Source organism: Chiroxiphia lanceolata, chromosome 3 (assembly GCF_009829145.1).
Source record: "Chiroxiphia lanceolata isolate bChiLan1 chromosome 3, bChiLan1.pri, whole genome shotgun sequence".
NCBI lineage: Eukaryota > Metazoa > Chordata > Aves > Passeriformes > Pipridae > Chiroxiphia > Chiroxiphia lanceolata.
In genome coordinates this window covers 49,722,924-49,737,285 of record NC_045639.1, presented here as the reverse complement: position 1 = coordinate 49,737,285, position 14,362 = coordinate 49,722,924, and the positions used below count along the sequence as shown (strand labels likewise).

The 14,362-nt window shown below is 34.5% G+C and overlaps 1 protein-coding gene across 6 annotated transcripts in view; it reads right to left on the bottom strand.

Moving 5' to 3' along the window:
• STXBP5 (syntaxin binding protein 5) overlaps positions 1 to 14,362 on the bottom strand; it is a 99,960-nt gene that overhangs the window by 48,782 nt on the left and 36,816 nt on the right. For all 6 annotated transcript variants that reach the window (XM_032682462.1, XM_032682467.1, XM_032682463.1 and 3 more), the window contains exons 5-8: positions 12,104 to 12,238; positions 10,937 to 11,000; positions 7,385 to 7,468; positions 307 to 430 (exon numbers count right to left, since the gene is read on the bottom strand). In XM_032682462.1, coding sequence (XP_032538353.1) covers positions 307 to 430; positions 7,385 to 7,468; positions 10,937 to 11,000; positions 12,104 to 12,238 — 407 coding nt within the window. The remainder of the gene's footprint in view (positions 1 to 306; positions 431 to 7,384; positions 7,469 to 10,936; positions 11,001 to 12,103; positions 12,239 to 14,362) is intronic.

Below are 14,362 nucleotides of genomic sequence, written 5' to 3'. Positions count from 1 at the left end.
TGCAATGTCAAGCAAAAAGCAAGCCCTGAAAAATATGCATTAGTTAACTTTGAGATCAATGCCACTGCGTGAAAGGCAAGCTTGAAGTACAGAGATTTAGAGAAAACTACACTGATTTGGATTCTTATTTCATAAAGACTTTTTTTAGTGAAATCTACCAGAATTTGATAGGACAGAGAAAGCTTTTTACTTGCATTGCAAGTGTACTTTTAATATTTGGTTTTTTGCAAAACACACTGCTATTAAAAACAAGTCCTCTGTGTTTTAAGAGCTGCCAAACACAGTTGGTATCCATTTTCATCTTACCATGTGGAGTGATTGTCTGGAATGGTTTGGTAGGAGATTTTACATTCCATATGGTCAAGGTACCATCTGAGTGACTACAAATAAATTGTTTTCCTTCATGATGCCAAGCCACAGAGTGGATAGCCTATGCAAGAGAAGAGAAAAAACAGAACAGCACAAGTTGTGTATCTTATCATTTTATCCTTACATCTTCCTCAATGACATTAGACAGCTTAAGCAAATTAGAGAAATTACTAATTAAATATACTGCTCTTAGTATGTACTAATTTACCCATGGCAAGTTTTCTGTTCTTAAGTAGTACCTTCAGTCATACTTTATCCATCAAAAATACTGTCTTCATTGTAGTGATATGCTTAAGGAGGGGAAAAATCATCCTCCTCAGTGTAGCACTAAAGCATTTTTCAATGAAAGGTAGCACACAGAGAATAACTGCAAGCAATTATTTGAGCTTTGCTAACCAAAATTTTTCACTATTGGGAAAATCATACTGTCCAAACAAAAGACATGGGATGGGATTATTATGTCCAAGTATTATATGACATTTTGAGGTGTCTATATGGATGTGCACAAGAGGCAAGCACGGGCTGAAAATATAAGCCAAATGAGAATAGAGGTAGTAAGGTTTTTTGAAATTATGATGACGAAAACAAAGTATTATTGAAGAAAATACTCTAACATAGCAATGGCAGTTTTGAGGTGCAGGAAAGTACAGAAATCTACTATAAATCTTTCATATATACAGGACCATCTTTATTTTCATAAAATTAGGAATGGAATGATTAAGCCATGCCACATGAAATCTGCAGAAAAAAGCTGACTAAATAAAGTCCTCTGTGAGGAAACATGGATGTATGAGTAGTAAAGAACTGTAACTAGCAATGGAAGTTTAAGCAATAACTATTAGGTGAAGAGCAAATCTCACGAGACAAATCCAAGCCATCTTTGCCCAAACTGATTATATACAGATCACGTCTTCATATTTCATACAGTTATACAGAGAAACAAGACAGTTTCCAGCAATATGACTGGGAGAATCCAGAGCTTAAGTGACAGAAGAAAACAGCTACACTAAATGAGTGGAGTCTTCAGTAATAATTTTCCCAGTCTAAAGTAGTAGAAAATATGGATATATGTAAACTACAGATTAACTAAGTTTAATATTTCTTGGTGAAATTTAATCTTGTTCCCTATGTATTGTGGAATCACTATAGATTTTGCTAGAATACAGATTGTCTGTACCAATATCACATCTGCACATGTAGCTCAGAAACCTAGATGATTCACGTGATGTCTCCTAGTGTCAAAGTGAAAAAGTCTTGCTCATCCTGTACATGAAATTTTTGTTCAGCAAAAAAAGGTTTTACAGAAGAAACTCTGCATAAATACAGAACATTTGTTTTTATTTTACCAACATAGTACCAAATAAAGGAAGAGATCAACAGTAAAGAGACTCAGTAAAGAGAAGGTTTCGTTTCAAAAAGCTCTGACACTAGGAAATTAAAATATCTATATTATGCTTAGCAATACAATCCAATCAGTACATTTTACATACTCTCCCACACTCTGACAATAGTAGGCACCCCATAGTGCAAATGGAATAGTCTGACACACACTTATGTAGAAATAGGTCTTAAGAACTAGTAAGAAAGCAAGCTTTATAGAAGTAAGGAAGGAAGGACAAATCTGAGAAATGAACACTACTTTCTTTTCTTGAAAAACAATCTCAAGAGGAAGGGAATGCAACAACCTGTTACTGTTGAAACAGCATTAATGCTTAAGAACATAAAAAGATCTGATAAACTGAGCACAAAGGAGAAGGATGACTGCTACCACAGTTTCTGCAAGGAACATGAAGGGATGGGAAAAAAATCACTGAAAGAGAATAATGAGTCTTTTGTTTTATGGTTATTTATTCTTAGTTTTATAGAACCACTTGTTATATTTAGTAATGCAGCTAAATATTGTTTAAACTGCAACGAAAATACGTGTTTTATGTTTTATAAAATAATCCAACTAACAATACTATGGGCTGGGTACAATAAAGTTTTGTACAGAGCACTATCCTTTGCTATCACACAGTTCACAAATTCTTGCAAACCTGAAAACCAAAACCAAACCTGTAAGTAGGTGCAGCATAATCTCCAGGTACAACAGGCTGCTATATCTACAGTGACAGTTATAGTGAAAAAAGTACAATAAACTTAGGTAGTACTGGTTGGTTGATAGCAATAGTCTCGATCACCAAAAGAAATCTGATAGCTGAAAAATCATCTCAGTACTCAAGAGCAAAAAAGTTTTGACATTTTTTTCCATGATTAATATTAGTGCTGCAATTTGAAGGAAAGCATAAAACAGAAAGATCAAGCAGAATCCACTGAGGTTGCAAATCTATGCATAGCGTCTCAGACATTAAAAGATCCCCACAATTAATATATTTTTCCAATATCTTATAAAAATTTACTGATTCAGAATAAAACTCGAAGTTTTAATCATAATTCTCATCATGATTTAAACTTCACCTGTTACCCCTTTGGTACCATAATGCAGCAGTATGCCTTTATCAGCTGGTGCAGATTCAACTGTCTCTCAAATATTTTTTTGGAATATATCACTTGCCAAACAGATCCCAAACTGAAAGTAATACCTTATAACAAGATCATATACAAGTACCACAGAGGACTGTTACTATATTTAAGGCACAAGACATCTGTATCAAGTAGAATTGTCTGCACAGGTAAAACAAGTCCTGACCTCAACTAACATTCTGAATCCTTCCATTTATGAACATGAACCAAATACAGTGAAGTTAACAGGAATTTATACAGGGAACACTCTATTGAAAAAGCAATGAAGTTTATCTAAATAAATCTTTAAGTTTACTTAATTATAACTGAAGTTTTCTTATTAAAAGTATTCCTACCCCCTTCCTTTAATTCAAATTTAAGGTAGCTGTTCTAGACCGTAAGGAAGTTTGCTTCAAAACTTCTGAGACAGTTACATGTTTTCTTGGGAGAGAAGGAAATAAAATCTTACTTTTTCAAATAACAAACACAGCACAATTGACCACGCTGTCCTACGTATGCCAAAACTTTACCAGAAACTGGAGAAACTATCTATCCCTGAGTATTATGTGAAGACAGGCTGCACACAAAGGCAGCCTCACTTTCACCACCTGTTCCAGAAGGATTATCCCATGTGGAAAAATGACAGCCATACTGCCTGCAAAGAACATACACATATTTGATTTTAAGAAGGAAACATTCTTGCACCAACTAGTTTTTCAAGAGATTAATACACGTTTAAAAACATTTTATGTCTATATCCCTAGAAATCAGTATTATTTTTGGCTCTTTTAAGAGGTACAAAAACTAATAATTTAAATGGAATCTTACAATGTAAGATACAAGTTCATCAATAAAGAGTAAGTTCTATTCAGCAAAACTAAAACGTCAGTGTGTTATCACTTTCATAGTGAATCCAAAACACATAGCACTGTGCCAGCTATAAGGATGAAAATTAAACCTATCCCAGTCAAAACCAGTACATGCAGGAATTCACTGATGTAAATACAAAAGCTATTACTTTAAACAGTTTACCCTGTTTTCAAAAGAATTTTTAAATTCATTTTTCCAAAACCAAGTTTAGACTACTGCAAATACAGTTGGTAAAACTCAGGGGAAATAAAAAAATCTAAGTAAACTCTCCTTTTTTTTTAACTAATATGCATCTTATTGCTTACCTTTCCAGTATAACACAATTTGTGGGAAAATAGTTCTGAATACTTTCCCAGAGGAATGCAGAGACACTGATAATTCCTTTCATAATTCTTTGGATTTTGCCATGATCCTTTACTTTCTTCTGACATTAATATAGCTTGAAATACACTGTGCATGACATTAAGCAAAGTCATTCTGCAAGCCAGACTGATTATTAACCATAGTCTATCCAGATTTCACTGTCTTATTATTACAGTCATTTAATTTCCATGGACACTCTCAGTATTTCTGTTAATGAATGGATGATCATACTGACTCCTTTTCTACAGGTTTACCAAAATATTCAAAGAAAGTACAGTAAAACTTGGGAGTACCTATGCTAACTCTCTTGTCAACAACCTAAGAAAAGAAGGGGAAAAATGCTGCAAAAGAAAAAAAGAAAAAATCAACAAAAAAAATGCAGCTACTGAGATTTAAATGACAACACATCATGAAGATTGTTTTGGTTAAATGAAATACATTGACACACTTTGTTTTCTGGCAAGTCACATACCAGGGTTGTTTCTCTTTCCTCAGTCCTCTTAATTCCACAGGCTACTTTGACATGTTTTTAACGCTGGAAAATAATCTCTTACACCCAGCCATGTACCAGAATATTGTGTCTAAAAATAGTAATCTATAATACATTACAGTTAATGCTATCAAAGCTTACTTTACATCAGAACAAACAAAATATTACTTGAAGAAGGGACTTTATTATACAACTAGTTTTAGTTTTCAGAAGTTACATTTGAGGGGTATTTTTTAGAAACAAAACTTATAGTTGAGAAATTTGTTTTATTTCTTTCCTGGATCAAAATACAGGCTGGGAAATAACTGTAATATAAGTGTATTCCACATAAGAAAAGCAAAGCTTACTTTAAGTCCCCAATGTCTGAACATAAAAGGCTTAAGAATGGTGCAGAAAAAATTTAGTCTTATTTTTTCATTGAGCCTGTCCAGGAAAGAAAAGGATGCTTTGAGTAAAGGGTTTCAAAGAAACCTTCTAAAGAAAGGTCCCTTCACAACTTCAGAGATAATTTCCTTCAAATTATCTGAAAAAGAATGTTACATTTGTGTATTATTTAAACTAATTCTAAATACACAAAATATTACTGTTATAATAAAAAATTATATTATATTATATTATTATTCGCTAGAAAAACCAAGAACAAACTCCAATTAAATTCCCTGAATTTTCCATGAACTAGAATGTTGTGGAGCGAAGAATATGCCAGCAATCAACACTAATCGTGACATAGAGTTGCCTCCCTCAGCTATGGTTAAGCAGAAATACAATTACAAATGGTTTAGGGGTGGTGATGTTCCTGCCCTTGGGATGAGTGTCCTAGTGTTCTTGTGCAACAGCTATTAGAGCAGGGTGCTGGAAAGGCACATATGTGAAGAAAATGGTGTTCCATTGACCCAGGTTTCAGCAACAAAAGAGACTGCTGCACTACAACATGGGAATTTGCTTCAGGAAAGCCTCCTAAAGGTCAGGCCATTTGAAATGAAACCAAGCAGGAAGCTACAAAAACGTAATTGGATTCAGCTTCTTCCCTCAGGAAATAACACAGATATCTTTTCACAAACCTCTGATCACGCACGGAGTTTGACCCTCATTATGATCTTCTTCTGCTAAGGAATAAAAGGATGACATTTGGATCCCTTTACACATTCAAAGTTTTGAGTCAAAAAAGTTGCATCAAATGATTGTGATAGACTGCACAAGCACTCAAGTTACATGCTCTAAGACTAAAGTAATTTATAAAGTGATGAGAGAGGAGGAAACTAATCCAATGGCAAAGTTTCTAGTAAGCATTCTTTATGGTATCAATGTGCCTGGCCACCCAGCTCATGGTGCCTGAGAAAGCCTAACCACCCACTAAGATGGCAAGTATGACAAAATTGAACTAAGTAGCTCTCTTCTTACTAGTTGTCAAGTCCACACTCAGAAGAGCTCTCATCAAGAACAAGTGGAGAGCCAAGGACATAAATCCTGAGGTTTAAAATCCTGCTCCTGCTACAGGGTAGAATGTCATGTGCCTTCACCAATGTGAGAAGAGGTAAAACATGTTGTGACATTAGGTGCTTCCTTCCCCTTAAGGGTGGGTTATCACACATGTCCATGGACCTTATGATCAGTGCATGAATGAAGCTCCCTGGTAAAGCCACTAAACCAGAGTCAGCAAGAAACTATCTAGAAAGGTTCTGTGTACAGACATAAGACAAAATAGAACAGTTAAAAAGAGTTAAGTAGAGAAAAGCATGAAGAATAAAAGGTATACAAAGAGTTTCAGACTAGAAAAAGATGGAGACATGACAAATGACAAATAGGTGCATGCAATGAAAATGGGAGAGAAAAATATTCCTCACATAACATACTTTAAGGCTTATACTGACATTTCTGAATACAAAGAAACCTCATTCAGCTCTGATGATCTACGGCTTAGACTACTTCAGAGACTTCCCTCTTCAGAGAAACTCTTAATTGGTAGAACACACAAGTATCAAACCAGAACTGTCACCAAAAAAACGCCAAAAAACTCCTCTAAATCATGTCTTGTGAAAACTTCAGCACAGGGCTATGGAAAATACACCTGCTGTGAAACAAGTAACAGGCCTAGTTGGTACTGAACAATGACACAGCCATTTTACAGTCAATAAAATATAATTGAAACCAACTTTTTGTTATTTTTAAATAAAGTACATCAACTTGCATATTATGCTGAATGACTTTTCTTAATCTCAGTCTTTCAAAAAGTTTATTCTCAAGAATAAAGGTTTAAAGAAATTAATGCCATTTAATGCCATTGTTTTTTTAAGCCTCCCCTAGTCTTATTTCAAACCCTGATCTTATCCTACAGAGAAAAGGTGTGTTTATAGAAATGTTGCAATGAGATTACTTAGTAGTTTCTTCCCCCCCCCCCCGTTTTCAGAATATGCAAGAGATTCCAAATTACAGAAATTGCTAAACCATGTAGTTTCAACTTAAGACTCAAGCTCTTAATACAGGTGAAAGTCACATGACTAACAGAAAAAAGATCTGAAAGCTTCACCCACAAAAAAATTAGTGAAGAAATCCAATCCATGCCACCATTCACTACTGCACAAACTTAAATTCAGTGAACTTATTTGAAGTTCATTGTCCAAACTGCACTGCTCTATTAGAGAAAACTTCAAGTACTTGTAATTTCAAAGAAACCTATTTATTGATCCACTGGTGACAGAAGTAGTATAAGAAATGAAAAAAAAAATAAAAATCACCATTAGAGTAGTGAATGATATCCTCAGAGTAAGTAATGCAGATGAAAAATGTTACCTCATCATGTGTGTATCTGTAATCTGCCTTCTTTGACTTCAGGTCCCATAATACCACCGTTCCAGATTCAAAGCCAATCAGAAGCTGCATTAATAAGCAGAATTGTTAAGTCTTTATAAGGAAAAGCAAAATTATACCATTTGCAATGCCTGTAGTTCTTGTCCCAAAGATATGCATCATCATACTTCATGTAGTAACTGAAAGTAGTTACAAAAATAAAAATTAAAGAAGTGAAGACCTAAATGCTAGAAAGGTTTACTTTGTACTTGTCATTCTCCTAAAGTTCCAGCAAATACAATGGACATTCATGCAAAACTAGAAAAAAATGAAAGTATCATTCTGAAGATTCCTTGGAAATCGCTTTGTGTTCCAGAAAGATCAACACTAAACCTTGCTAAGTGTATTCCTTCCTGAGTGAAAGTTGGGGGGCGGGTGGCAGTGTTGAAAAATAGAACTTCATTGTGCGTTTTCTTCACTCTGCTTAGATTTGGAATTGAATTGGAATTCAATCTGCTTAGATTTGCCAGAAGAATATACTACCCTCCCTGAAGTTTTAGGTAAGAGTTCATTTTCTACAAAGAAAGTACTATTAGCTTTCTCCAGATGTTAATTACAATTAAGATAACTGGCTAAAGAAAGACCAAAACCATTATTTATTCATAGGAGGAAAGCTAGAAAAATTCAGCAAGATAATTTCCCAAATAATCTTTTTGCTAGAAGCAAGATTAAACCTTTCCTGAAGGGAGTGAAGACTCAAATTGCTCACTACAATTGGTCTAACACACTGCTGAGTATCTACGTTTTGCTCTCCTATCTCAAGTGACACTTCTCTTAATGGAAAAAAAAACCCAAACAAGGTCAACATAAGGCAGTAGTAACAGTCTTGCCACTTGTTACATGGAAGAATGCAGCGCAGCTTCAGTTTTCCTAGTTGCTGGATCTACTGTGAGATCTTTCCTTTGAGCATTGTTGCTACAGCAGAAACTGCTCCTAGGACTGAGTAGCATGCCTTCACTTTCAGTTTTTCCCCAACATGGACATACAAAAAAAAGGAGCAGTTGGCTGCCACAATTTACTCTGTTGAAACAGACTATTTCCTGTGAGTGCCCTGAGGAATGTCCTTCAGATTGTAAATCAGAAATCACTGCCTTCACATGAACTTAGATTTAAATCAATATGATCTATTGCCCCACCTAGATGTTTTGCTTGGACAATCTTTTCAGCATGTTAAGATTTTCAGGGTGTACACCTGTTTGCAATATGAAAAATAACAGAGGATCTCCTATCAGCTTACAAAATATTTTACCTCTTTCAGTGCTATACTGCACTAAAGCCCCATAAAAATTAGACATGTTTGATCTAGTAAAAGTGAATATTCAATTTTTTCCATTAGTGATATGCACACTATTAGTTTAAATCAACTTGCCAGTTATAAGCCATATTTTATAACTTTTCTATTTTAACTTAAACATTAGAAAACCCACTGCTCAGAAGGCTAACAGAATGAATAAAATTTAAAAATGAGTACATAAGGGGTTCTTGCAACAGCACAGGGGTTTTTTTTCAGCAATATTTTTCTTATGAGAAATAAGAGAAGTGTAAGGTCAGAATCTAAACCACTGATTGATATCCTGATCGATAAACCCAGTCATTTTTAAACTTCAGTGGACAAAAATTAGATGTGGAGTGGAATACACCAAAATAAATAAATAATTTTGCTTTTCTGAAACTACCATAGCTTCATTGTGTTCATATTCCAGAGTCCATAAGCCTGGAATGTGACTCAAACCTAATTCTACAGAGAAAATCATTAGTTATGGACTTACTGCAGTGAGCCTCACCCTAATGAAATAACTCCACTCATTAAATTCTCTTTGTTGGACTGAAACTTCAGGTGTCTAGGATACAAGCTCATACTCATAACTAGTTAAAACATTCAAACCGCTAAGACAATAGTATCTCCTCGATCGGGTCCAATTTAATCTACCACTGACCTGTCAAGCAAAAAGTAAACAAAAAAAATGTGTCTCCTGCATATGTAGAACACTACTAAGCAAACTATTTTCCCTCTCCTTGAAGACTCTTTACACATGGGAGTTCAAAACTCTAGTATATTTGCAACATTACACTGACAAAAATAATAATTCAGTATTTAATTCATCACACTACTCAATCGCTTACTCCTCATTAATCTAGAGTGGTGTCATTAATGAAGATGTTTAAAGCAGCATCAAGGGCTCTCTGGCTAAGTTATAACCGTACTTTTGCCAGGGGTCTACGTAGTTCTGGAAAAGGTTCATATATCCCTACTCCTTTCAAATAATTCTTTAAAATTTTGCATTATTCCTATTGTTAAAATTAAGGAAAACCCCTCCTGTCTACTCTTCAATGTAGACCAAGTAATCTGAACAAAATTAGCAGTAGACCACTAATCTGTGCTCAATAACTATATGGGACACACAAGCTAAAGCACCTGAAAATCCTTCATAGTGTCTAAGCCCTGTAACACCAACCCAAATCTTGCAAAGAGGTCCACTTAGCCTTGTAACCATGACTTAGGTGGGGAATGGAAGATTTGGTACTGCAGCAATTGCTGTCACTTACAGAAGACATACTGGCATTTTAACTCCTTGCTTTCTCTTTTTAGCTCACAGTGAAGACTTAATTCATTAAGTTATGCATTCTACATTGTTTTTTCATGAGCCTCATAACAGATGTCCCACAGCAAAGGGTAGTACCTGTAGATTTACTTTAATACAGAAGGAACTCCTGACTGTTGAGTTCATAGCTCAACTTCTTTGTGGTTGCTATGTTGCAGGACAAAAATTCCTGTCTTCTGAGGGCTTCAAGAACATTTATTGTAAAGCTTCTTGCCAAGAGGAACATATGATTATGTTAATACTATCTCATAAGAAGGAAATGACAAGTCTAATACATAGCTCTTTCTTACACATTTTAGTTGAGTTTACTTTTCTGAAGTGGTTAGTTGGACTACAGACCAGTTTCAATAGCAGACATTAGCTAGTGATTATATTAAATTGCTTAAAATGTGGTTATGTGAGTTAGACCTCAAATTCCATAAAAACACTGTCTCAGATTAGTTAATCTAAAGTATATAGTATTCCATATAAATATGCTATATAAATAAGCATTCTACAGTTGTGAAATTACAACACCCAAGAGCATGATAAAGTTTAAGCATTTTCCATCACACTTTCAGTGCTCAGGCTATGATTGGGGTTTTTTTTTGTAACCTCTTACCTTTTATCGCCATACGTAAAATTCTTTGCTTTTATTTTCCAGGACTAAACATTTTCATCTGTGTTTTCAAATGCTTCTAAGATAAATTATTCCAGTAATGAGCTCTACAGATATGTCTGTGCCTTATTTTGTGTTACTTTCAGAGTCTAAAATCTTGATTTAGAATTCCTTTACACTTTAAACATTGTCCTCATATACTTAATCCTTCCTTAAGTAGCAGTGGTATCTACACTTTAAAAATAAGTCTTCCTTGAAAAATAAGGTATTGAAGAGTCTTTAAACACATCCTACCTTTCCTTCATCCATTGGATTGTCACTAATGTGGACAATAGGTCCTGGGTGAGATTTGGACGAACTAAAAAAAGAAATATTTCCATTAGAAAGAATTTCCTCTGCTCTAAACTGCATCTCAAAATTATTGTAAGCAATACAGACTCTGCAGATACAGATTCCATGTAAGCAAGTTGTTAACATTTCAGCGTGGAGTTACTTTCACTTTTTATCTTCAAGCCCATAAATACTGTGCCTATTTGCAGACACTTAGTTTCTGTCTTAAGGAAAGACTTATTTACTGCCTATCCACAAAAGAAAATTGCTACTACGTTTACAAAATTTATCTTAACATCTGTTGTTACACAATTGATACAGTTGGATAAAATGTTTACTTTTATGCGGAAAACCAGCTTTGGCATGAAATGCCCAAGGTGGCCATTGTTACAATAACACAGAATTAACACTTTACGTTAACTTCTTACTAAGAAGATGGACTAGTGAAGAGCTGTGTTTGTTTCAACAGGCTTTGGAAACTGATGGACTTCATGTGTTTTTGAAAACAGACATACTGGGAACAAAATAACTGCACAGGAACAGAAGCACACAATTATATCTTTTCACCCAAACCCCACTATATTTGTACACCCAAATTTGTCACTAAAAAAGGTAGAACAATGACAATAGCTATAAACCATATTTTGCTCTTGGAATAGGTTTATTTAAATTTAGGTTTTTAGACAGTCATTTTAAACTCAGAATGTATCATCAGCCCTCTTAAAAAATGCATTTCTTAACACTTTGGTCTTTAACTCTAAAGCTGTAGATGGGACATGTCTGTCCAAGCACCAGCCACATCATAGTTTAATATATATTATTTTTCTTCTATTTTAGCACTACATGTAATGATTTTTAAGTCTATTCCCATATTGTCTGTTTTGTGTATTTCTATGTGTATTCCAGCCATGATGACAAAATATTGTTATAGGCAGAAACATATATACTAATTAACACTTCACATTCATGAAAACAAAAAGTATTTATGACTACGTACTTTGATTGTATATTTAGTGTACTGAAACTAATATGGAGGCCACTCTAAATAATGACATTTCTGCAACTGATGTTAATAACAAGTGGGACACTGCTGTTCCCTCCCCTCAACAGACAATACTTGACTAAACTCACAGTTCAATGGCTTTATTCCACATGATGACATAGCCTGAGAGAGTAAATGATTCCACATTGACAATGTGAATGTTTCCTCTTTCGGTCCCCACATATAGCCACTTGCTTTGGAAAGGCAGATGACAAAATGTTATCCTGCAAGAGAAAGCCACCAAAAAGAAATTAAAGAAATGTCTTTTGGATATCCTACACTTCAAGGCAGGAAAAATGCAATAGGCAAAAAGGAAGGTATAAGACAAGTTCAAGTAGAAAAGGCAGTACAAGACAAAAGTACGAGATGGACAGACAATGGAAAAACTTAGACTAAGTAAAAAAATAGAAAGCAAAGTATTCTAAAACTCTTAAGTCATTCAGATAAGAAAAAAATATAGACTCCTTTGAAAATTATCATATTGAATGTATCTGATTGAGATTTCTGTTATTTTAAACTTAAAATACAATACTCCTATATTCTACAAATCTCCCATTGGAATCTACCTAGTCTCAAGTTTTAAAGAACTAAGGATTTTAGACATAGTCTTATGCAGATTAAGCTACTTTCAAGTAAGGATTCAAAGGTAAAAGATAAAACACAAGAAAAATAAGTTTACGTGTAATCCAAATTGACCCCTAAGAAGTAAGCCTTAGAACAATCCTAAACTATTAGAAAAGTAATTTTAAAAGTAGTTTAAGTTCTGGGCTGTTACTTTAATTAAACCATGTTTTAATTTTCTGCCTTACAGTTTTCTCTTCTGCTAGAAAGAAGTACCTGAACAAAACTCAAGAGCTAACAACTGTATGTACCAGCAAAGAACTCTTTTTGACCCTAGGTCCAGCATAAATACTCATATTTGAAAACTCGATTATTTCTGTGCTCTTGGGTCCTGATTATTGTTGATTATTTCTTCAAGATAAGGAAATAATGTCTGTACAAACTGACAGAATGCTAACTTGAAACTGGAGTCTAGAAACTTTCTGGAAACTCTAAACCACTTTAATCTGACAAGGTCTAATATTAAAGAAACTACCAAACTAATTGACTATCAAACTTGGGATTTCAGAAATGTTTCAGTGATAAGGTAAAACAATTATTAAATGGAAATTTGTTCTGTTAGCTCTAATCCTTAGCTTTACAATTTTTTATGTTCTTGTTTTTTCCCAGTTGGGTTGCCTTATTGCCAAATCCATGCATCACTTCACAAGCCTGTTAATAAGTCTTTATGCAAAGAACAGCTTTAGATCCTTTGCATTAGATGCCGTATATTCACACCAACTTGAGTAGAAAGGAAAAGCTAATGGCAGCAACGAAAAATTGCTACGGCTGAAGAGATGTTAATTTCAAAAGTTAAGGTTTCTGTAGTAATACTACCTGGATTCAAAAGCGTACCACTTTGTTTTTACATCACTAATTCCCTCTTAATTAGGAAATGCAGTTACCTCAAGCAAATCCTTAATTTATTTTCTTTTTAACTTGATTTCTTTTCCTTGAACATTTATGCCAAAAAGACGCACTTTTTTCATTGGTGTTTGATAGAAAAAAAGATTATATTATTGGAAAATGCTTTTCCAATTCATTGAAGTTATAGATGTAACACATTTAACTAAGCACACTATTCTGCAAAAACAACAGGTTAAAGACTTGTGTTTCCCCAACATCCTTGAAAAAAATCTTTGAATGGAAGCTAAATCACAAACATCAGCACATGCACTTCCTAGGCAGGCAGTTACTATATATACAGTTAAAGCATAAACATAAACCCTCAGCACTCTGCAACACCACTACTTTACGTGTCAGCACCCTATATGCCAGAAGCAGCTGGCAACCAGATCAGTTGGATCAAAAATCATGGCCTAGCAGCTAGAAAAAATATTCAGGAGTGGGGTTGTGGGCCTGTCTTGATTAGTAAGTCAATATTGTCGATTATAGTTGTCCAACACTTCCATTATAAAAACCAATCTATTTCACAACATGTAAAGTGGGTAAAATAAAAGTTGGGGTTGCATCTTTGACTGCTATAGCACAAGGGTAACATTTAAAGAAGTGCCCAGCTCCTCAATAATCTTGATACTCTTCTTGAATATGAAGACCTATTGAATTTACCGTTTCCTCTGTGCAACTGAGATTTATTTTGCCAAGAGTTAGCAAACAATGAAGTGACCAATAGTAAATTAGAACAGAACAGGTAACTTCACAAAATATTTACAAACTCTCAAAGGCAGGAGGCTGAAGAGACTCCAAAATTGTGAAGTATAGGCATGTAACTGGGTTCTTAACCTTAT